General features: G+C 40.0%; 1 protein-coding gene and 1 long non-coding RNA gene across 3 annotated transcripts in view; one reads left to right on the top strand and one right to left on the bottom strand.

Annotated features, from left to right (window-relative positions):
* Window positions 1–25,275, bottom strand: part of LOC144772782 (uncharacterized) — a 340,470-nt gene that overhangs the window by 139,308 nt on the left and 175,887 nt on the right. The gene's annotated exons all lie outside the window — the stretch shown is intronic.
* Window positions 1–25,275, top strand: part of RCBTB2 (RCC1 and BTB domain containing protein 2) — a 374,196-nt gene that overhangs the window by 251,467 nt on the left and 97,454 nt on the right. For both annotated transcript variants that reach the window (XM_078657335.1, XM_078657336.1), the window contains 2 exons: window positions 16,321–16,511; window positions 18,253–18,379. In XM_078657335.1, the coding sequence (XP_078513461.1) occupies window positions 16,321–16,511; window positions 18,253–18,379 (318 nt within the window). The remainder of the gene's footprint in view (window positions 1–16,320; window positions 16,512–18,252; window positions 18,380–25,275) is intronic.

Genomic DNA, 25,275 nt, shown 5'->3' with positions numbered 1-25,275 from the left:
ACCAACGTGGCATCTGAATATTGTACTCAATCAGTTAATGAAACATCCATTTGAACCTATCCATAGGGCTGAACTCAAATACATTTCCTGGAAAACTGCACTTCTTTTAGCTCTAACATCAGCCAGAAGAGTCAGTGAGTTGCAAGCTCTTTCGATACAGGATCCTTTCTTGCAATTTAGAGAAGACAGAGTCATCTTAAGAACCAACCCCCGTTTCATTCCTAAAGTCCCCTCGGACTTCCATCTCAATGAACCGCTTGTGCTTCGCTCATTCTTCCCGAACCCAGGCACAGTGGCGGAAAGATCTCTTCACTCTTTGGACATTAAGAGATGTCTAAAATTTTACCTGGACAAAACGAAAGCTTTCAGAAAGACCAAACAACTTTTTGTTGCCTTCAGCAGGCCGAGAAAAGGCATGCCACTCTCCAAACAATCCATTTCCAGATGGATATCGGCAACAATTGCATTTTGTCATGACAAAGCCGGACGTCCATTACATTCCTCAGTCCGAGCACATTCCACGAGAGCTGTGTCCACATCGGCAGCACTATTCGCTGGTGTACCGATTCTGGATATCTGCAGAGCGGCCACCTGGAAATCGCCGCACACCTTTACCAGACACTACTGCCTGGACACGGAACTGATGCAGGATGCAGCTGTGGGCCAAGCTGTACTTCGCCATCTCTTCCAGTAAGATGAGCCTTCCTACTTCCCACCGTCCTGCAATGGTATGCACATTTATTTACTTTACTCTTTATATTACTGATGGTATCTAGTCACATGATATGTATTATCTCAGACTGTTATATTCCATCGCATATGTGCATAATGTATTGCTTGCTATTCTGATTCAGGCATGTGAATCTATGAAAGACACCCATAATACTGGATAAGAAATGCGTTACTTACCTGTAACAGCAGTTATCCAGTATTGGTGTCTTTCATAGATTCACATGCAACCCTCCCACCTCCCCAGGAAGGACTCATCTCTCACTACAGAGCATATCTTACGTCTACCTAGCTTGGTGCGTACGAAAATCTGAGAGACTGAGGCTCCTGGCAGGAAGGTTCTAGAGGGAGGTGGTAGCTGATTGGCTACCTTTGGAAATTTGGTCCTTTTTACAAAAGGACATAGATAGGCTACTAAGGCAAGGCCCTTAGGCCTATTTTTCTCTATGTATGTCTATAGGACATTACTTTTCTATTACCGGGGCTCCCATCTCGACGACGGGGAATGATTCAGGCATGTGAATCTATGAAAGACACCAATACTGGATAACTGCTGTTACAGGTAAGTAACGCATTTCGCCCGCTCTGCCTTGTCCAATGTCATGTTGCCACTCCATCCGTCAGTGAGCTTGTGGTCGGTCTTCCAAAAGACAATCTGCCTAGTGAGATACTAGTGAGGCCATGGCCCTCCATCCCTCTGTTTCAAAGTACACTTCGAAAATTCTGGAAAGGGCTGAAAAGCAATACTGGTGGGAAGAAGACCTTGGACTGAAATCTAAATAAAGAACTCTCCACCTATAGTTTAATCGCCCCGTTCTACATTGGCCTGCGTAGTGCCCATTCCAGACCTGCTATGACGTCAGGCAACTTTAGCCATATACAAAAAAGCATTGGCAAGTTCTATATTAACAATATAAGTATTAATATTATGCTACATGCTGATTAAGTGTATATTACAGCATACGCGATGGTAACATTTTATGCATGCTATCATGCTGCTTATAAAATTTGTCAGCCAAGAGTTAAGTCTATAATAAAAGCATGTTTTTTTAAAACAATCATTAATAGGTGCTGATAACAAAAAACAAAAAATGAAACTGCTTGGCAATGCAGCATTATAACTCGATTTGCAAAGAAGCTGCACATAATTACACGAGAGAATTTTCTAGAAACAAAAACGTGCATAATAACTTAATTCCCACCTTTCCCACAGCAATGAATGAATTAAAACGGGCAGAATGCTGTCACTTAACATAAAGGGCAGCGTACCTGCCTGTTCTGTGTGCTGATCCCTCATTAGGCTGACTGACACTCCCAACCTAGTCAGTAGATAAGGAGAGCTGACCCAGTCCCACGCTCTCAGTATGCTTTCCTGTAGGCTGGTCCTTTCAACAGAGCAATAACTAAGGATGGCCAACCCAGAGCCTCTTGCCGTGTGCAATAGTACTGTTGATATGATTAGATATTTTTTGTGAACACATTTGCCTAACAAGACAGGTAAAACTGCTGCTAGGACAGACCCATTAACATTATTTGTTTTTGCTAGAGTCGATTAATCTAGCAGTCCTGCTAAAGCTGTCCGTAGGCCGGGCCTAAAAGAGAATCCACCTGTAAAGCTATAGATCACGGAGCCTCATTAGTGCAACACATGCCGACACAGTATCAAATACCAAGGCTAGCAGGGACTCGATGGGCCTCTTTCTGAGTGTACACTCTTAGCTTCCCATTAAATCCTGATCCTTTAGCCCGGTTAGTTTCTGCTATTAACACCCACAGGCCGTTTATATTAAGCCTTAGTGCATTGTCTCAGAAGTGGGCAACGCCTACCCAGCTTCTCTTACGACAGCTCCGGTGAAAATGTGACCTTTCATTTTTAAGCTGGGCGGGAAGTGTTGTGCACGCCCTTGAAGCAGTTCCTCGAGTACCAGATTCGTTGCGCAAGAAGCAGGAGCCCCGCACAGCACACGGCGAGAGTCCACATGGCAGCGCTTAGACACCCGCACTCTTCCCCCCGGAGCCCCGAGTGGCCCTGCGGGAGGGGGGGGGGGTAGAGTGCTGGTTGGAAAGGTGATTCACTCCGCGAATTACTTCCTACATGTTCATTTTTTTGAACCTCTGCCCTCCTCCTTCCAGGCGACTCTAATCAGCCGAGGCCGCTGGAGCCCGGCAAACCGTCTCTATGGAAGTTCTGTGCCATATTTGTTCTCTCACCGTGCAAAAACTCCACCTTCCCGAATAGCTTTCACAGGATTAACCGTCCTAACGAGTGTGGTCTGTCCTTAATTGTCCCAGGAAATGGAGGAATGACCACTTCCATGGAGATCGACCCGCCCGCCCCAGCTCCACGAAAAAATGGCGGCCGCATTGCCGAGAAAATAAATAAATAAACAACCGCCCACCGCCGCATGACGTTTTAAAAGGGGCGGAGAGGGAAAAAATCGCCGAAACGCCCACGAATCGCCTCGGACAATGACGGACAGATCTCTCTTCCATTGGCTAGCCTCCATTTATGGAGCTAACCAATTGAAGAGAGAGGCTGGACTAAGCCACATACTGTTCTAACACAACGCAGCGGACGCCAGGCGAAACCTAATAAAAAGGAACCATCCCCTTATCTGTACTGGTGGCCAGTGGCTGAACAGGCACCCAACAAAGAAGCTCATCATGGTTTCTACACTTAGTCATAGTTTTGGTTCCAAGATGTCAGTGTTCTGTTCTCGAGTTCAAAATATTTTATTGAAAATGTTATACAATAAAAAAGACATACAAAAAAGAATAATAATTCGAAAAATCTATATCACTATATATAACACAATATATTCTTATTCAAATTCAGTACATATAAGGTTAGACGTATTCATAAATAAACTAAAGACGGGGGGAAGGGAAGGGAACCAGTAACTAGCAAAGTATTATTAATGTATAAACAGAGCTACTATGCAATATCAGTCATTACAATAAAAGAACAGCAAAATGGGGAGTGAGCAATAAATATACCATTAATTTGATAAATAAACATCAACAGGAATCCAGAATGAATGATAAGAAATAGAATTATGAGAAACCCCAGATAGAGATAACTGTGCACCTCTTCTTGTAAAAAATAACTCATGACCACCAGGCATGAACTGATCTTTTTGAAATATCTTTCCAACAAAAGGTCATGGATTTTATCGCAGCTGAGATTAAGAAATTACATCGTTTACATTCAAGATCGTTTAAATCCTTTGATAGTGCAACAGATTTGCATATTAACATTTTATAGGATATGTCTTCATGAATATGCAGAATCCTTTTAATAGTATCCCAAACCTCAGTCCAAAATTTATAGATTAAAGTAAAGAGCATATGTTGTAATGAGCCAGGGTGTGAATTACAATGCCAACAAGTATCAGATTGAAGAAGTTTAGCTTGAAATAAAAGTTTTGGAGTCCATAAGTAATTAAATAAAATATAAGAATTAGTTTGAAAAAGTGAAACAGGTAACCATCCAGATATAGTATTAAGCCATATATGTTCCCATATATCAGTAGACAAGGAATGCGATAATTCATTATTCCAGAACGTTGAGATCATATTTATGTTACTACCTAAAGTATTAGACAATTTTTTATATAGAATAGAAACACCATGAGCATTCATTGATATAGTTTTGATATAAATGGATAAGTCAGCTTGAATATTAGATGGAATAGCTTGGGAAAAAATATCTAACATTTAATTACTTAAATATTCATATTTTATAAGTTCAGAGTTAGCTAAACCAAACTGTGTTTGTAAATTCTCATACGGTATAAAAGTGCTATTAGAATAAACATCTTTAAGATAAAAATACCAGCTTTAATCCATGAAAACCAAAAACTAATGTTTCTATTCAATTTAATAACATTGCTGTACCATAAAGATAATTCATCAGTACTATACATGGGATATTGAATCTATATCATTGAAGATAATTTTAGTAGATTTGAGGATAACAGATTTATGGAAAAATGAAGATTTGTTAGACATTGTTAACAGAGTTGGTAGTGGAAAAGGTTTCTCAATGGATTTTTCAATGTGGAGCCAGGTAGGTGGATTATGTGAAAAGGTTTGATTAAACCACATGGCACTTTGTTTTAAAATAAACGCTTTATGTTAAAGAAGAAAATCTGGGATACCAAAACCAGCATTTCATTTAGACATTTTTAATTTATTATAGCTAATACGGTGTGCTTTGTTATTCCAAAGAAATTTGGAAAGAAGTTTATCAACATCTTTATAACATTTTAATGGAAATTGAGTGGGAATCATGGCAAGGGTGTTAAAGATTTTAGGAGCAACATTCATTTTAATAGATTCCATTCTACCCCACCGTGATAGATGTAATGAAGACCATTTAGACGTTTTGTCTTTAATATAATTTAAAACAAAATTACTATTTAAAGTTAATGTTGATTTTATAGAAGAAGAAAATAAAAAACCCAGATATTTTAATTTATTCTTTTGCCAAATAATTTCATTCATGGGAATCATATCAGGAATAGACATTTAAAGGAAAAAATTCAGTTTTGTTAGTATTTAATTTGTATCCAGACACCATAGAGTAATTGGTTATTATTTCTATTAATGATGGAAATGAGGATGAAGGGTCACTGATAAATAAAAGTACATCATCGGCATACGCTAAGGTCTTAATAATAACATCCTTAACATTGATTCCTTTAATAGCATCACATTTTCTTATAGAGGTAAGAAAGGGTTCAATACCAATTAAAAACAATAATGGAGAAAGCGGACATCCCTGACTTGTACCTCTAAAAAGGGAGAATTGATTTGAAACTTGGCCATTAATAAACAAGCGAGCAGTAGGAGCAAAATATAAAGCTGAAATCATATGGATAAAAGTATCCCCAAAATTAAAAGACGACAAAGTATGAAATAAAAATTGCCAATGAAGTTTATCAAAAGCTTTTTCAGCATCTTAAGCCATAACACCTGACGGATTAATCAACCTATGGCCTTGTTCAATGACATGTAACAAAGTTCTGGTATTATTAGCTGAAAATCTATTTTTCATAAACCCAGATTGATCTAGATGTATGATAGAATCTAATACAGGGGATAAACGTGTGTATTTTAGCATATAATTTACAATCTTGATTTATTAAAGAAATAGGACGATAATTGGAAACAAGAGTGGAGTCTTTGTCTGGTTTAGGAAAAACAATAATTAAAGCCTCAGTAAAAGAACCAGACTTAATTCCTGATGAGCCAAACGCTGTAAAAAGTTGAAGTAAAAAAGGTGAAAGTTGGGATTGAAATTCTTTATAAAACTCTGCAGGTAAACCATCAGGACCCGGAGATTTATTTAGTTTGAGAGATTTTATAGCAGACAAAATTTCATCCTTAGCAATAGGTAATTCCAAGTAAGAATCTAAAAGTTCATTAACAATATCCTTATAAGATAAAGCAATTTTACCATTGGGACCATGAATAGAAGTCATTTGAGTTTTATCTTTTTTAATACGTAGTTAATTTGCTAAGAGTTTTCCAGATTTGTTTGCATTGAAACTACATTTAGCTTTGGCTTTAGAGATCTGAATGCCAGCTCTCTTACTAAGAATTGTATTAAATTCATAACGGAGCTTTTGTAACGTATCCCTGTATTGTGGGTCATTAGATGTAATAAAGAGTCGTTCGTATTTCGCTATTTGTATTTCTAAGCGTTTAATATTAGCATTAAAAGTCTTATTTTCATGTAACTGGTCCGCGTCTGGTAGTAATGGGTTTTTCCCCGGATGGCTTATGCAAACGTGGTTGTGGGATGAGTGCTACATTTCTGCATATTCTTTGGGAGTGCCCGGTGGTGGCGGCCTACTGGACTGATGTGCTTGCGGTGATGACTGTTGTGACTGGTATTACCCTGCGGCCTGAGGCCCGACGATGCCTGTTGAATGTGTGGGAACCCACCGACTATTCTGTGGCCCAGACCAGATGGGCGACCTTGGGATACATGGTCGCGAAGCGGGACATTGCGCAGCTCTGGGGCGCGTCCAGACCTCCCGACGTCTCGGTGTGGGAGGATAACATGGACTGGTCCATGTTCCGAGAAAAAACCGTCTATGTGGCTAGGGGCAGGCCCAGGGCGTGGACGAAGATTTGGGGTCAGTGGAACGAATATCGTGGAGACATTTGTACCCCTCCCTTGGTTGACACTCCCGATGTTACCCTATCTCCCTAGGCTGGCGTTCCCGAAATTTTTCATGCTGTTCTAGGATTTTCCTGTCCTCCCCGCTGTCCCCCCCCCCCCCCCCAGCCTTGCCGAGTCCCATTGATTGTGCTTTCATCTTCCTGATTAGTGGCTTTCCCCTCCGCCTTCTGGGCTGACCTTGATTAATGTGCATTCGCCTTGTTTAGAGTTCGTTATTTTTTATGTTTATTACAGAAAATTGTTATGTCCTGTCCTATGTTTTGAGCAATACTTGGTATCTGATTTGTGCCTGGCCTCGGAAGTAATCGTTTGCTTCTTATGTTGTGCGTTGCTATTAGCGGCCAGCCTGTGTGGTTGTAGGCCCATCTCTGTAATTTTTATTTGATTGCTCAATAAAAGTTTTTAACCAAAAAAATAAATAAAAAAAGTCTTATTTTCGTGGGCCATAATAGAAATAGTAGCTCCTCTAATATACGCTTTGAAAGCATCCCATCTATTAACCATAGAAGTAGAACCATCAGGATTCAGTTGGAAATAATCATTAATGGCAGATAAAAGTTTGGGTTTATTATGATCATTGAGAGCTATGCCAGAGTTCATTCTCCATCTAGATTGTTTAGTAAAGGTTGAACTTAGGTTCAAAATACAGGAGATCATAGCGTGATCAGAGACATCAATATTACCAATCATAGCTGGTTTGATAGAATTAATAAGTTGTCTTGAGACTAATATATAATCAATTCAAGAATGGGAATTGTGTGGATTTGAAGAAAAAAAAAGTAAAATGTTTTTCTGTAGGGAAATGGAGATGCCAAATATCCACTAACTTAGAACTTTCAAAACACTTTTTAAAAGCAAAAAAAAGCCTTAGGGGGATGAAATTTTGTACTAGATAACCTATCTATCTGATAGAGGATCGGAGATAACATTAAAATCTCCAGCAACAATTAAAGGGGCATTTCCAATATGCAAGATTATTCCAAAAAATAGGATCATCCGCAGTGGGACCATAAACATTCAATAACAATATAATAGAGTCATGAACTTTAACTTTAACAATTAAATATCTCCTATTTGTATCAGTACATTTACTCAGAATTTGGCAATGAGATTTCTTTGCAAATAGAATAGCTACACCATTTTTCTTACCATTCGCAGGAGAAGAAACAATATTGTCAACCCATTTTCTTTTCATATTATCATCAACATTAGTTTCTTGTAAAAAACAGAAATCGGCTTTGGAACTGCCTAAATCTAAAATGTTAGTACGTTTAACTGGATGGCGCAAACCTTTTACATTTAATGAGATTACTTTAATATCAGCCATAAAGGAAGAAGAGGAAGGATAAAGGTAAGAAGAGGATAGCCAGAATAAGCACATATGATAAGAAGTGAATAGCTCCAGAAAATATGAAAGGTAGAGGAGAAAGAAAAACATAGAAAATAAGACAAACAAAATACACAACTAAGAACCGTGAAATGCACACACGTTCTACAAGCATGGCAGGAACCGTTGGAGCCCAAAAATTGATAAAATACTTATAAATTTGTCAGTAAAGATCATACTAGAGAAGAGTCAAGTAGTAGGGTCATGAGTGTCCATTGAATGTTGAACTTGTTGATCAAGAAAATGTCGCAATTCTTCCTGTCGGTGAAAGGATTTGGAGAAGTTATCTTTCCATATGCGCATTGTAGACAGATCAAAAAGGCCGTATTTAAATCTAAGACTTCTTAACTGTGGGCGAAAGTTAGTAAATTCTTTACATATTGCAACAGTTTCTTTAGCAAAGTCCTGATGAATAAAGATTTTATTGCCATTGACCATCAGTGAGGGAATTTCTCTTGCTGCTTTTCTAATCAGAACCAAATGATGATGACGAAAGACTTTAAATATAATTTGTCTAGGTTTTGTATGTTGAGGGTTGCGATGAAAAGGGATTTTGTGAGCTTTATCCACTTCAAATTTTTCTGGAAATTTGATATTTAAAAGACCAGGAATCAGATTTTCCAAGTATAATCGACAATTAGACCCTTCAACTTCTTCTGGCAAATTAAATATGCGAAGGTTGTACTGCCTACTACGATTTTCCATATCCAAAAACTGTAAACACATAGGAGGTATTTTCGCCACTAATGGGGTAAAGGCATCCACGTTTGCTTTATTATCTTGAATCTTGATGGAATTATCAGAGATTTTCATAGATAAACAAGCCATTTCTTTTCTCACATTTTTAATTTCTGTCGCAATAGTTTCGGTATTAGCACGAAGTGCTTGAATTTCTTCTAAAATTAACGATAGTGAAGGTTCAGAGGACTCCACTACTTTCAATTTTATTGGAGGAGGTGAAACTTGCTGTCTCCTTTTATTGTTAACAGGATTTTTATTTTCCATTTTGAGGAGAAAAAATCACAATAAACTGAATTTAAAGTCAAATGAGCAATATCAGTATTAATAAAGGAGAAAAGTTGTGAAGCACTCCTCAAATGCACTGGTGCAGCAGCTAAACAGGACTGTGGGTGTGGCTAGGCCCAAGCCAGGCCCTTTCCTGATGAACACTCCGCCCCCCTGACAGACAGATCAGGCAGTACCTTGTTATGAGGCTGGGAGCAGGAACCAAGGGGCTTGAAACTGCACTTCCGGCTATCACAGGACCTCCAAAACACCTCACAAGGTAGGAATCCTCATTAATTCAGAAGCGACCTCATTTGCGCCAAAGTACTGACAGGAAATCGTCGTTTATAATAAAAAAGGGACTGTAAACGAGACGGAGAGCTCAGGCGGCGGCCTTGTTGGATCGTGTGCTCGCGTGTCTCCCGTCAGTGTTCTGTTCTGCCTAAATGTGTGACTCTCATGTTGCAATTATGCTTTTTAATATATATAAAGTAGGTAAGGACTATGTTTAGTGTTTTTTTTAAATATAAGTAGCAATGCTTTTAATGATTTAGTTAATTCACCTGTCGCTTTTGGTTTTACCGGGAAACTTCAGGGATATGGTATTCAAAGTCTGCTGTCATAGAGGGATTTGTTCTCAAATATTTGATTATCTGTTGTTAGACTTGCAGCACTGCTTAGTTTTCAACATGCATTTTTTTGCACAAAAGTATTGTTAATTCAAGTATGAATATTTGCATCATGGTATGACAAGTACCAAAGTGTTTATGAAATGACAGTGTTTGCATTATGAGCTTAGAGTGATAAAATGTGAATACAATCTGGAGAACAGAAGAGTGTTGCTCCTGTTTCTGGCCACCGAAACGCACATTTCTTAGGTTTTTAGTGCTTCACAGTGACCAACAGAACTGGCCAGCAGGTCTAACCAAAGTCTGCAGTCAGCAGAGGAAAACGCCCCTCCAAGTACCTATAGCGCAGTTGACTCTCTTTTCAGGAGGAGTTGCTTTGGATTTGTTGATAGCACATTGGAGTACTTTCCCAATCATATGCTGGGATTTGCGTCACCAGTTGACACTGATTGGCCTCTTGCTAAGCACCTTCCACCCAGGAAGTTCCAGTCCTGTGGTGTGGTCTTCGGTTTCACTGCTGCCTCAGTATCTCTCAGGTGTTATAGACTGTATGCCTGCAGCTTTTGTGTGACCTGTGTGTGCTGCCGATTTTCTAAACACTAGGCAGCATAGGCCAAAGCACCAATTTAATGGCAAATACTAAATCACTAGTCCTGCTTATCGAATAGGTGACAGTTTCACAAGTGCATACTAATGCTCTTGCACAAAGGGTAGACTAAATATAGTTTTGTGCTGCACCATTTGTTTTAAACCGTTTGCGTTTCCCCCTTCTGATACAGTCCCTAAATGTGGCTCACCACGCGGTCCAAAGGGAGCATTTGCTTCGGTAACGGTTAACTACATCTCTCTCTTGTACCCTCAGAGGCACCTGAAAGGTTTTGGTGTGACCAAACAAAATTTTTAATTTTCATGACATCGATAGTGTTGCATATTGCATGTAGAACATTGCCTTTCTGGAATGCCTCATTATATTGCCTTTTCATATTTTACCCTGCCTGGGACACAGCAATTTGGGCTGTCCTGCTGGTACAAAAAAACAAAGCAGTCATATATAACTGTACTGCTTTTAAAGCTAAATTTATAGACGTACTCCGACACAAGCCTCAGACCAGCATGTTTTATTGGACACAAATTAAGATGGAGATAATTCTATTCTGGCATGCATCAACAATTTGGTGATCGAAATGGAATTCCATGAGGGTTTATAATTTGCTATTTTATAGGAGTGCATTAAGTGACCCAAAGATACTTCATTATTGATCGAATCCTAACTCACTACTTTTTTAGTGTAAGTAATTTAGTCCTCCAATGTGAAAATTGTCAGAACGATGGGAATATGATAACAAAAAGAAGCTATAAGGTGACGGGCATAAATGGTAGCACCTCACTCTGTAAATACCGCTTTATCAAGCCGTTTGTGCACAAAAACTCCAGCACCCGTCACCTAATGGTGCCTCTCTAAACAGATTTAAACAATTTTTTGTAAAGAAATGGAGGTGCACTAAACATAAGATGTACAGTCCAAAATGTTTCTTTTTCTGTTGACTTTTATTTCATAGTTGACATAGATACAACAACAGCCAACACGTTTCGTTCCTGTATAGACAATTAATGGAACTTCTTTAGGGCTCTTTAGAATAGCAATAGGTTCAAAATCTTGATTGTAACGTGAATATCTTCTTGTAGACAAAAGTCGGTATGACTCTAAAAAGCAATTGGAGGACTAATCAAAAATTTCAAGTAGGGAGTCTTTTCGTAAGGAGCCAATATCGCCTTAAGGCTCAACAAACAAAGAAACTAATAAAGCCTGTTTGTAGTCCTACTAAGATTTGGACATCAGTTTTCCCTCAGTGGTATTAGACCAAAATCCCACGTTTGTGTACCAGCCAAAGGAAATAGAAATATATATATATATATATATATATATATATATATATATATATATATATATATATATATATATATATATATAAAATGTCGCAAGGCCTTATTTGGATCAATTCAAACTCATTCTTATAGCATAGGTAGATCAATTATCACCAGCTCTATTTCACAGGGACATCTGAATTGAATGATGCCAGGAGTCAGTATCCTTCAGATTCCGTTTTTATTGACAAATAGCACTTTTCCTATATTGCAACCCTTCATATGCATTATTATTTGTGTTTATGAGTCAGATTGAAAGCAGAGAGTCCTTAAAATAAAGAAGCTAAGGTATCTTATCCTCTAAAACTACCAAACTTATCATGGAGACCTCATTAAAACACATGCAAACCAGGTTTCCCACACAGGCAAAAAAAACGTAATAAGGTTTGACAAGAATGGCACGCACACACGAAGGCACATACATTTCCCTGCCAAAGGAGGGAACGTTCGACACTAACATACTTGAACACATGAGAACATACAAAAAGAATAGATAAGCTGAACAATTTTACGTATTTAGAGAACTTATTTAATAATTTGATGAACTGGGAATTACTTATAACAGCAAGGGTGCAACATACAAGTAGGGCTGTTGAGGGGCTTTTTCGCTTCTCATGTAAACTAGGCCACAAGCCTGTGAGAGAGCTAGCTACTCTTTACAAAGCTAATTGTTTGTCTGTGGCAACTTCTGGGGCAGGGATGGGGGGTTACCATCATAGCCGCCAACTACAAGTTTTGTAAACAATTTTATAAAAAGGTTATTGAGGACCCCGAAAAATGCCCCCACACTATTCTGTCATCAAGAGTTGGGGTTAGATTTTATAGAGGACCGCATAGTTATCGCCCCTCTGCTGCTGTGGTCTAAAATATGGCTTTCTAATGATTTAACATTCTCAAGGAACGTACTTAAAGATTGTATTAATCTGGATAATGCATTATCGATCCCATGGCTCCGATTCGTAAAAGATAAACTTCATGGGAAAGGCTTGGGGCATCTCTACGATAACCCTGAAAGTATCCCCACTAATGTTAAAGTCATCATCAAAGAGGCACATCACTCAAGAGCCAATATGCGCTACTCGCAAAAAGAGGAGATGGGACCCTTAAGTTCATACCCCGTTCAGCAGCAATTATATCTAACCTTCACTACCAATGTGCAGATCAGATTTCTCTTAACTAGATTTCGCTTATGCACTTTGCACTTTTTGTGGCATTTCCGTGTCAATCAGGGGGGGGGCGCTAATCTCACACCCTGTCTGTGTGACAATATGGCAGCCCAGAGCACTATGCACTTTATCCTATTTTTACCCCTATATAAAGAGGCAAGGTGTACATTTTTAGTTCCAGTTTTAAGGGAAATCGGTCCTTGCACATATATTGATGGTTTTAACTTTTTGCACTCTTTGGCCACTTCTGTTATCTGCACTGCGGTATCTAACTATATCACAGTCGCAATAGCTATCAGAAAGCGTTATGAGTTGTAGAAGCTGAACAAAAACATTACTACCTTTTATTGTTTAAACTCATACTGTTGGGATTTTGCGGATCTATGAAATCTTTTTCTTTCTAAATTATCTTTTTTAGGTATTGCATTTTTAACTGTCTGAATTTTATGAATTTTCTTCCCTAAGTTTTACTGTAATGTCTCAGAAATGTGTTCAAAGATCTTTTAAACTGTAATGTTTTTTCTATCAAAGTTTTATGGTTCTTGAAACCGAAATAAAGTTATTTCGACTCAAGAACATGCATTCAAACCAAATACACAGGTCAAAAGAAAGATAAGAGAAAGACATTATTAGAACTATGGGCCATCTTTGAGGAAGCCCAAATCGACAGTCCTGCACAACCGATAGCAAACAAGAGTCGGCACCTCCCCAACCATATGCAAGTATGGAGGTGCTCTCACCCACACTTCCTGTATTAGGATACTCCAACCCACCAACTGAAGAAATTGGCAGGCCGCCCCGCACTGAACAACAAGTGGTTAGGCCAAGACATGAGAAACTAACAGGCTAGCAGGCTTAGGCAGTGGCCGAGCAACCCCAGTCCAGTGCAAGGGCTCCCAGCAGTTTGACCCCCTCCCCCCGGCAGTCACCTTCGACACATAGAACACCATCGGCAGGGAGAACACACACCCTCACTGATTTAGAGGAACACACACAAGACTGGGAGTTTTGTGGCGGTCATAGACGGTGATATAGTTAGCGGGAGTGAGGAAGGGGTTCCCAGCCCACCAGGATCCAATGAGGTTAGAGCTACAGACTATATATATATATATATATATATATATATATATATATATATTATATATATGTGTGTGTGTGTGTGTGTGTTTTATTTTTTATATATATGTTCATTTTTTAAACCTAAAATTACCCTTCCCACCCAAAAACCAAACCGCACCCTTAACCCTAAAATTACGCCTCCCACCCAAAAACCCAAACCCACCCTAAACCCTAAAATTACCATGTGTATATATATATTTATATATATATGTGTGTGTGTGTGTGTGTGTGTGTGTGTGTATGCATATACTTACCTTATATTTACCATTCATATACCATTCATGCCCTTTCATCCAGATTTGTTGTAAAAGTATGTGTAGTAAAGGCATATGCGTTGTAATGGAAGTGTGTTGTAATGCATGTGTTGTAATAGCATCTGTTGTGATAGTTGCGATGTAATTAATGGCTGTTTCCTTTCAACACTGATGCTTTCTTCTTAATTAGTAGTTTGTGTGTGCCAGATACAAGCCAGCCGCAGCACTCTCTGTGTTGCTGACCTAAAGGATATAGAATCACAGTAAATATGGTGAGAAAATGAATACTATCCTAAGTGCAGCGAAACAAAAAATGGACGTCCTCTTTTAGTTGTGACCTCGAGGCAGCAAGATCAACGAGCCACTTCTCTGTGGATGCCAATCCCCTCTATGAAGAGGTGTGGCACCGCGAGGAAGAGGTGTGGTGCCGCGGCTAGGGCGACTGACTCTGGCTTCTGGGGATCACGTTTTGATCCCCGGCACCGGCGGCAGATTAGCCCAGCACCATGTGACTGTGGGCAATAGCTTGCTTAATCTTCCCGACGGCCCCCAGCGCCTAGAGACCCTTACGGGTGATTGTGCGCTTTACAAATGTGGATTTATATTTATATTTATCAGCTACAACCACAGGATGCCAACAACGCCTGAAGCTGTGGGCGTCTGGTGAAGGATGCTGTTTTCATTTAACCAGCCCGACCACACACCAGTATAATCCTTCATTAAACAAGTCATTAGTCTACTCAAATCTTGCCAGCCTCGATCCACTATAACTCTCCTCTAAACAATGCAAAACACTGCATCAGCAGACCGCTCTGACTCCGGTCAGTGGCCAAACCATAAATGCACCAAAAGTCTGAAAGGGGCTTTAGGTCCATACATTTGGTGGGAAAGCGCTGTACAAAAGAACTTAAGGAAGTGCAGCATTCCTATATCCTGTGTGAATTAGTCCAACCATTGCATTGTCATTATTCCTGTGAGTTTAAATTTTGTATTTTTTATTTACAGTATTCGATGGTAAGCATGACTTCCAACCAGTGGTGAACACAGATAAAAAGAAATAGGAAACTTGTACAGCAGTAACATTTAGGGCAAGTCCATAGGCGAGCAGGAGTGATTTCATAGGCAGTCCACCACCAGAGGCGTGGGTCCTCAACTGTTCCTTCTCCCTCCTCAGATTGGGTATCGGGGAAATGTCTATGTGATTCAAGGCGTTCTTCTGCGCAGCCCACCACATGATTCACCACCCACTCAGTCCTGTCTCCACTCTCACCTTGTGCCCGCTCCCCCCCCGAGCCATATTGTGGAGTCAGGCGACTAGGAGAGGCCCTGAAGTTCCCCTCCTGGTCCATCAGCGAGGGATCATGTTCATGCAGAGGGGCACTCGGTTGGTTAACCATCTCCACCCAGCTCTCTAAGTCGCACTCTTAATTCTCGTCTCTTCTAACTATGCATAACCTCTTTTCCTTCGCCAGGGCCAATTCCTACATATCCTCCATCAATTTGGTCATTGGCGGCGGTGTGGGCGCTGTCTAGTGTATCGATGTGCGCCTCCATGCTAGGAGGAGTCCTAAAGACGCGAAGAAGGTGTAGATCCTCATGCCGGCCTTTGGGGCCGGGAGCAGCCCAAGCAATCAATGTTGGGGCGAGACCTCAGGTTTGATAGTATTAATCCCCCCAGTCGTCGCCACTACTAGCACTGGGCAGCTCCAGCTCATGAGCAGAAATGTTATGGGGCTAGTGTTACACCTCAAGCATCCCTCACGTCGTGCTTTATTCCAGGACTTGACAGTAATGTACATATACTGTAATATGTTGGCTTCTAAATGCAGTTGATGACTAAATCAGTACAAGAACTATGATGATCTTAATAAATTTTTACTGCGTGCTGGTAACTCTTGTTTCCTGAATCTAGGGTTATAGAGATTGCGGCTTGCCACGCTACACACACTTCTGCAGCTAAGACCCAAAGTGGTCAGGTGTACATGTGGGGCCAGTGCCGAGGTCAGTCGCTCATTGTTCCGCACCTAACTTACTTCACCTGCACTGATGACGTGTTTGCCTGCTTCGCCACTCCTGCCGTCATGTGGCGTCTTCTCTCAGTAGGTAAGCGTTTGACTTTCTAGAATTGAGCATGCTCTGTCTCTGGCCAGTCCAGACTAGGGGTCTGATTTAAAGTATGGCAGATGGATACTCAGTCACAAACTCTAAATAAATGTATTCTTTTTAGTATTCAATAATAAAAATAAAATTCTACAATTAAATTCAATCACAAGTTCATTTTAGAAGACAATTTGAACTCAAAAATTCAAATGTGAAAAGATGTAATGGCCCACATTACCAGGATATGAATATTAAGAGCATGCAGCACATTACTTGTAGTACAAAAGGCACTAAACAACTTGAATCATCAGTCATAGCTTTCAAAATATACCACGAATATGAGCTAATTGTTTCAGAAACTTTAAACCAAACCTGTTATTGTTTATGGGAAACTGCAGCAAAAAGCAAATTTTTGCTTTTCAGCTTTAGTTATATTGCATCTGGTCTCGCGATCTAGATGCACATTACTATTACTTTAGAGCATGAACCTGCTAAAATAATTTTGATGATGTTTACTGGTATATTTTAATGATACATAATTATTTTGAAGCATGGCAGCGTTGAAAACATTGTCATATTGTAAATATACATACGTCACTGATTGAAGGCAATGACAATGTACATGGCACAATTTGTTTTCTTTTTTTAACTGAACAAGGTTATTGCCATTTCAAAGAAGAGAGGCAGCATGTATGATTCATCTCCTAGTTACAGTAACGAGCGCACCGTATACTCTATTCTTAAATGGGCTGTAAGAAATCTGCATATTAGTGCAGTATTCTGCCCCAATCGAGATTAGATTCCCCAGTCTTCATGTCTTTAGGGGTAGGATAGAGAACATAAGAGACATTTTTATTGTGCTTCAAGCGAGCTGCACTGACCAACGGAAAAGCATAATAGGCTCGTAAAGTCTCTCAAAATAGACGGAACATTCATTATGTGCACTTTTACTGTTTATTAGTGTCGCCAAAGGCACAACATTGCGCATTTCACGAGCCGAATCCCCCCATTAGGCATAGTTGATGCCTTTACTGTTTGATGCATTTTGTGTTCACCAAGCAGACAAAGTTTGAAAACCGCTGGCACTCTACATAAAAAACTCATCTGCTCACTGCTCATTAATGCTATTTTAAAGGAATTTTTGTTGAATTCTTGCATGCTAATGGTCCCAAAATGTGCCTTTTTCACACATGTCCAACATAACTGAAAGAGCCAATGTTCAAAAGATATATCCCTAAATCATGTTCGTGGTTTTGTTTTCTATCCCGGTTTTATCATTGCTGTTCTTTTTTCTGCTACGGCTGCTGTTATTCAGTTTTTACGTAAAGTGTTCGGCTGTTACCTAGACAAATCTAATTGTAACGCTTTTGTTTTATGTTGCAAGTGTATGAATCTAGGACTTGAATGTATCGAACAGAGTATCCTGTTAACCCGCTACATTGTTAGTTGTCCTGTGGCGCTAATAAAACACTGGTTTTCAACTTCAGCATATCGTGGGGATTTATTTTTTATACGATGTTAGTTTCTCATTATTTAATCACAAGGGTTTTCTCATTGAATTGAAAACAAAGAGTAGTAAAGTTGTTTGAAATTTCAAATAAATGATGTAGATGTGCCCTGTTGAAGTAAACTATCCCACTCCCCATAAAATGTGGGGATAACAACCTATCTTAACTTGTGACTAGTTGGTGGTTTTGTTAACAAATGAAGTGCTTCATTGTAGTGTTGCTTTTCATTTTTTTAGAACCTGATGATCATCCATCGATAGCTCAGTCACTGAAGAAGGAATTTGACAACCCAGAAACTGCAGACTTAATATTTCTTGTTGATCAAAAGTTTATATATGTTCATAAAGTTCTACTCCGAATTAGGTAAGGCATCATAGAACCCTTTCCCATATAATGGTAAGTACTTTGTTCCCGATGTTTATCCCTTCCATTAACAAGAGATATGTTGAATGGTTTACGGAGCGTGTGGTCTGCATGGATGTAACCTTCTGGATCTCTGACCTTCCTGGGACTTTCAGAAATCCTGTTGGCACCTCTGGGTGGTTCTTTATCTCTGAAGCTTCAGTAAAACAAATAGTTTTCCACAGTGAGTGGATATTTAGAGAGAATCGCTCTTCCTCCAAGTCTTGCTTTCTTAAATTTAGACACCATTCAAGGAGAATCTTAATAAAAAACATTTCTACACACACTGTGAATACTTCCTTTTTAGGTCGAGCAGACGTACGCTCAATGCGTGAGCATTGAGGTGTCTGCTTCAGACCTAATGCTGCCCGTCTGTAGTTTTGAGGACACCAATCTGACACGCGCTTTGCAGTTTTCACCGCGTGAGCGCGAGCGTCAGCGCCGCGCATGCGCAGAGTAACTTGCTCACACACAGGCAGCCCCCACCCCTCCCACCTCAACCCCGGGACACATGCACACGCAGGCAGGAAGGCCCACATACACACAGACACGCGTGCGCGCACCCCCCCCCCCGCACCCACACACACACACGCGCACACACACACACACACATACAGAGACACCACCACCACCACCCCCCGCACGCGCGCGCGCAGACACGTGCGCTGCCCCCCCCAGCAACCCACTCACCGGCTTCCTTCGTGCGGCGGCTCTCAGCTGCAGGGCCCGGCAGCAGGACTCTTCTTCCCTCCTTCGGCACCGGGGCGCAGGGTAGGCTCCTGCCTGCTCCGGTGCTCCAAACACGGCTCCAATCGCGGCTCTTCCGTGGGAGGCGGGGTAGGCTCCCGCCCTCCTACTTCCTGTTGTCGCGCCGGCCTGCTTGACTTCCTGGTCGCAGGCCGGCAGAGTAACGAGGATGTTTTGCGGTATTTATTTATTTATTTAATTATGCATTTCTATATAGCGCAGACTTTACCCGAAGGCGGTATTTATTTATTTATGGATTTATGCATTTTTATGAATAGTGTGTCAGTGGCGTAGAAGGCAGTCAGTGTTGTATACAATACATTGCATTTATTCCTACTTGACACTGGAAACAAACAAAGTGATGACCCTACTGGAAAGATACGTTCCTGTTGGTAGGTTCCAGTTACCACGGTTTCCAGAGAATTCAGACTCCACAGCAGGCAATAGATAGAAATGAAATGTGATTTTTCGATACAGTCTGTTTCCATATTCAAGTTTGGACAGTCTGAGTGCGAGTGGTATAGGTGACTATGGCAAAAGGTCATTAATAAAAAAAATATTTTCAGGAAAACAAACAGAAGCATGAACTTTATATTTCTAAGCTGTGAGAGTGCCAATGTTCCAGTTTCTCTGAAGCGATAACCTCACGATACTCACCTTCTGGCAGCACTGACTTTGATTGTTTGGAGTGGTCAGACCAAGGGAGCATAATTTGGGAGGGTACTTCTGGGAAAGATCTGGAAGTAAATGACCTGAAATTTCAGCTGCATTCTTGTCAAACGTACAATAATACTGTTGCTGTTTTTTACACCTTGTCTGGAATACATCTAATTAACCTCTCATAAAATGTTATACCATTACTATAAGCAATACAAATACATGTGAGTCATATGAAATGATAGTATTGGTCGCTTAAGAATTTGCCAACAAGGTTTTGACCCATATTCGAGTAAAACAATTTCTCAACTGAATTAAACTGCTCTTTCCTTTTTAGATTACATTTATAAATGATGAAGGTGCCCCCCTGGATCTGCTGCCATATAATATGAAAGGTTGCACCTTACCTCAAGTCTTGTGTTTATCCAAACCCAAGGAAGTGATAATGCCCATCCTCATCTCGCACCAAAGGCTAAAAATCACCCAGAACTTCGGTAAACCCCTAAATTTCCAGCTGGAACCCAGGTGCCCAGCTGCTTGCATGAAGATCCAGAGTCGCAGGCAGTGTGCTTCAGGCGTAGCTCCTGTTTATAGCCTGTTTTTCGAAATGGCTGCTGAAAAGTGCCTTGATCCTGGTCTCACAAAAAGTGCTTGTTTCTTGATGTGCGAGACCAGGAGACCAGGCTATGCCATTTCTTCTGATTCCTGCAACTGATGTGACCCAAATGCGTGCTTTCGCAGTGCCATAACCTTCTGGCAGCCACAGGTGCATGCCCGCAGATGCTTGCTAAGGGTGAATACACTCCTACAGAGACTTGGGACCATACAGAACGCGGCAGCCAGACTCATCCTCAGCCTTTCCCGACTAACCCACATCACATCCCACCTCTGGCAACTCCACTGGCTCCCCTTACAGAAGAGACGCCCATTCAAAATGCTGACCCATGCACACAAGGCTTTATACATCCAAGGACCCGCCTACTTTAATCACTGCCTGAACTCCCACCACCCGTCGAGAAGACCACGCTCCGCCTCCCTTTCACTTGCCCATACTCCCCCCATCTACCGAAGCAGAAGTGGAGGATGCTCCTTCTCCCACGTCTCAGCAAAGACCTGGAACTGCCTCCCCATGCACACTCCAGACCATCACCTCACTTCCAGAGTTCGGAATGGCCCTCAAGAACTGGCTGTGCGAATTAGCCTCTGGCGGTATGTAACGTTTACAACGCAACTTTTACAACGCACTACCATTACAACGAAACTTTTACAACGCAAAAACTATTACAACGCATACATTTACAACGCATGTTTTTACAACGCAGATACTTTTACAACGCATACCATTACAACGTAAGTATTGGTAAGTATATAATTATATTTAAAATGTTATATGTTTGGTATTTTGGGTAAAGGGGTATTTTTAAGGTTCAGGGTCAGTTTTGGGTTTTTGGGTAAAAGGGTATTTTTAGGGTTCAGGGTCAGTTTTGGGTTTTTGGGTAAAGGGGTATTTTTAGGGTTCAGGGTCAGTTTTGGGTTTTTGGGTAAAGGGGTATTTTTAGGGTTCAGGGTCAGTTTTGGGTTTTTGGGTAAAGGGGTATTTTTAGGGTTCAGGGTCAGTTTTGGGTTTTTGGGTAAAAGGGTATTTTTAGGGTTCAGGGTCAGTGTTGGGTTTTTGGGTAAAGGGGTATTTTTAGGGTTCAGGGTCAGTGTTGGGTTTTTGGGTAAAAGGGTATTGTTAGGGTTCAGGGTCAGTTTTTGGGTAAAGGGGTATTTTTAGGGTTCAGGGTCAGTTTTGGGTTTTTGGGTAAAGGGGTATTTTTAGGGTTCAGGGTCAGTTTTGGGTTTTTGGGTAAAGGGGTATTTTTAGGGTTCAGGGTCAGTTTTGGGTTTTTGGGTAAAGGGGTATTTTTAGGGTTAAGGGTCAGTTTTGGGTTTTTGGGGTACAGGGGTACAGGGTATAAATTTTTTTTTAAATAAATTAATTAAATGAAATTAAATTAAATTAAATTAAATTATATTAATTTTACTTATATTATATTAAAAAAATAATTATATACTTACCAATACTTACGTTGTAATGGTATGCGTTGTAAAAGTATATGCGTTGTAAAAAATTGCGTTGTAAATGTATGCGTTGTAATAGTTTTTGCGTTGTAAAAATTTCGTTGTAAAGGTAGGCGTTGTAAAAATATGCGTTATAACGTCATACATCCGCCTCTGGCACCTGCAGGCACCTGGGTACCATATTGGTGATTAGCCATGCTTTATAAATCCTGATTGATTGATGTTTAAGGAAACCAGGTGGGCAGGAGTACCAACAGAGACAGAAAGCCACAATAATCTGTGTGAAAATCCATTTGATACCACTTCCATTGAGAAAAAATGGACCTTCGTCTAAGGGCCAGTACTCCAATATTGAGCTCATACCTTTATCGACATTATTGTCTACAGTTTATTGAGAAATGTAGGAACGTTCAGGTAGGTTTGGTGCATCCACTTTTTAACATGCAATCTTGTAACCAGTAGCCCTCCAGTTACCCTTAACAATCTCGAGGTTTCATCTGCATTTGTTTTAAAATGTAGATGCACAGAACGTGAATACACTGTGTCCAAACCCCAAATGTTTTGTGTATAATGCCTGTGCATTGCTTCATGGGTTTAACATGTACTTTTAATATCCATTTGTGTTATGCTTTTATATGTGTCATTGTTATGTATTACGGTATTTGTTTGGTATTATCCAGTGTAAATGTGCTATCCTTACACCAAAGACCAGTTGTTGAAGTCTGTTGAAGAAACTCTAATGGAGCTATTCTAGGAGTACTGGATGTCGGCTGGAGCAAGTTAATTATTTACATCTGCATTGCAGTAATTGGCAGCAGGAGCCTCGGATCTGGTAGTAGCATCTTGTCTTGAGGTTTCTCGCTCTGGATAGCTTCACTAGTAGAAAATACACAAACAGGTTCTAGATGAAGTATTTCTAAAGTGCACTGCTCAGGAAGTTTACCTGTTTGTCATATTTTATCAATTTGTTTTTCATTTTTAGAATAGGGAAGGTGCTGCTTTCAGTAATCAATGAATGGAATCATTGCAAAGCAAACTGAGGACATAAAACTACTTTTTGTTGGGGAAAACACCTTTAGAAAGGAGAATAATTCTATAATGATGAATCAGAAAAGAATGCCAACAACACATACATTTTTGGGCAAATGCATTTAATAGCCCTTGGCTGCAGCATTCAGATCTGTTAATATCTGGTAATCTTGAAGGACTATATTCCGTCAAAGAAAAATATACTCTTGGTGTGCAAAAACGAAAAAAAAAAACTTTTCTCAATTACGTAGATCCAGATGCTTGGTAAGCCTATTTTTAAGAGCAGTGGGAAAAGAGTGAGGTGTTCATCTCTTACCATTGCCCAGTGCAAATAACCTCCGCCCTTCACAATGTAAATTTCATTCAAGATATGAAATTGACTGGGAAGAGATAACCAGCATTGTAATTTGCTGTCTGCGAGCCCTGTGACTGTATAAAATTGTGACAATTTTTGGACTTGAATGGCATCCAAGGGGCATGGATGTTAAATCCACGATGGGACAAAGTCAGGACAGGTCAGATGTGTTCACAGGGCATAGGCTGGACCCATTTGTCAACCTCAAACCTGTAGGTTGCAACGTCAGCTGGAGCACAGGACAAGAAACTGCTGATGGTTGTCTTTGACTTTCACTTATATTTGATAGCACCAAGTAAGCATGCAGAGTGATTAAGCTAACGATCTGCTTTTTAGACTGGGCAAGGAAAACGGTACAAAACTAGATGTGAAATGTGGTAAGATGTAGGGAATTTCAGAATGGCTGAACCCAAATATAGCGGCAAGGGCTTGGGAGAAACTCATAGGAGAACTGTGGACAAGGTAAGATGGCCAAGTGCTACAAAAGGTAAGACTTAGAGGATGTGGTGACCATCTGCTATTACTTCTGTAATGTATTATATTTAGGGCCACTGGAATTATGCAGCAGCTGAGAAACAAATTATGCAACAGTTTTGACTAAATTATGAGTCAAGAAAAGGCAAATTACGCTGCTTATGCAGCACATTTTTTGAGCGAATTGAGATGAATTGAAAAATAACTTTATTAGATTTAAAATATAAATCATAAAAGCACAGTTTATCACATAAAATGTAAAGCAGTAAATCACAGAAATGTAAAATTGTTAAAAACAATATAAAAATCACGTATTAAGAGCCAGGTAAGAATTCCACATTGATTTCCCTGAATTAATTACGCATTTCAAGTACATAACAGAAGTAGTAAACATTTCATATTCTAATAATTTTAATATAAAAAAAGCTGGGCAACATTGTCTCATGCCTAGAATTTTTTAGATTGGCACTATCCATCTTTTTCTGGGAACAGAATAAAATGTACAGAATAAAAATGTATGCATCGTTGATTGTTGTGACAAGTCGTCACATGGGCACAAACCCAGATTTTTAGACCAATCGGGAAACTTCTAAGTCTATAAACGGTCCCCAGGCGAAAACGAGTCAGCAAAATCCTGTCATAACCACCGGTTACATATACAAGGTAGGGCTGAATTCCATAGCATGACATCAACAATTGGTTTTCCAAGACCGTGGGCGTAACAATTTCTTGTGAACATCTGATTGACTGTAGGTGTATTAGACAGTCAGCTTTCAATGTTTTTCTAGAGATTAATGGGATGCTGTCCGGTCTGACAAAGCATTACAGGTGGCTGATGTCAATCGTACATTTTTTAATATAGTTTAGCAAGGGAAGAAAAGAAGCCCTATCAAACTTTAAGCAATCATTAATAATGTCCCGGTTAAAACTAGTGTGAGTTGTTGCCCATCTATTGTGCCATAACAAGATAGGTTAAATCTGAATCAGGTTGGATATATATGGAATCCCAAGCTCTGCATGATAAATGTAGGTAATAGTGCTGTTAGGGGTGGCTAATAAATATCTGCAAAAGCATCCTTGATTAGTTGTAAGGGCTGTATGTCCGCATAGCTCAAGATGCCTGCACCATACATAGTAGTAGTAACACACTTAGTTTTATAAACTTGCATTAGCTCCACCACTGGTCTTCTTCCCAATCTTCTAGTAAAGTTGGCCAGAGCACCAGTGGCTTTAGAAAATAACAATTTCCTAGCTAAGATTGCATGTGACCAAGTTCCCCTTTGATCAAAGTGAATACCCAGGTATGGGAATCTTTCAATACACTCCACCTTAGTCTTAGTAATAAAAATGTTGTGACATGTGGCACTATTCGTAACACATTTCATTATAAACATTTTTGAAATGTTCACTTGCAGGCCTCGATTTTGCATAAATGTAGCAAAACTAGTCACTACTCTTTGTAGCCCTAATTGAGTATGAGACATTAAGACAGCATCATCTGCATACAATAATGCAGGAATAGGATGGTTAT

Source organism: Lissotriton helveticus, chromosome 8 (genome assembly GCF_964261635.1).
Source record: "Lissotriton helveticus chromosome 8, aLisHel1.1, whole genome shotgun sequence".
NCBI classification, from domain to species: domain Eukaryota; kingdom Metazoa; phylum Chordata; class Amphibia; order Caudata; family Salamandridae; genus Lissotriton; species Lissotriton helveticus.
The sequence above is the reverse complement of the archived record's forward strand: the minus strand, read 5'-3'. Positions and strand labels throughout refer to the sequence as shown.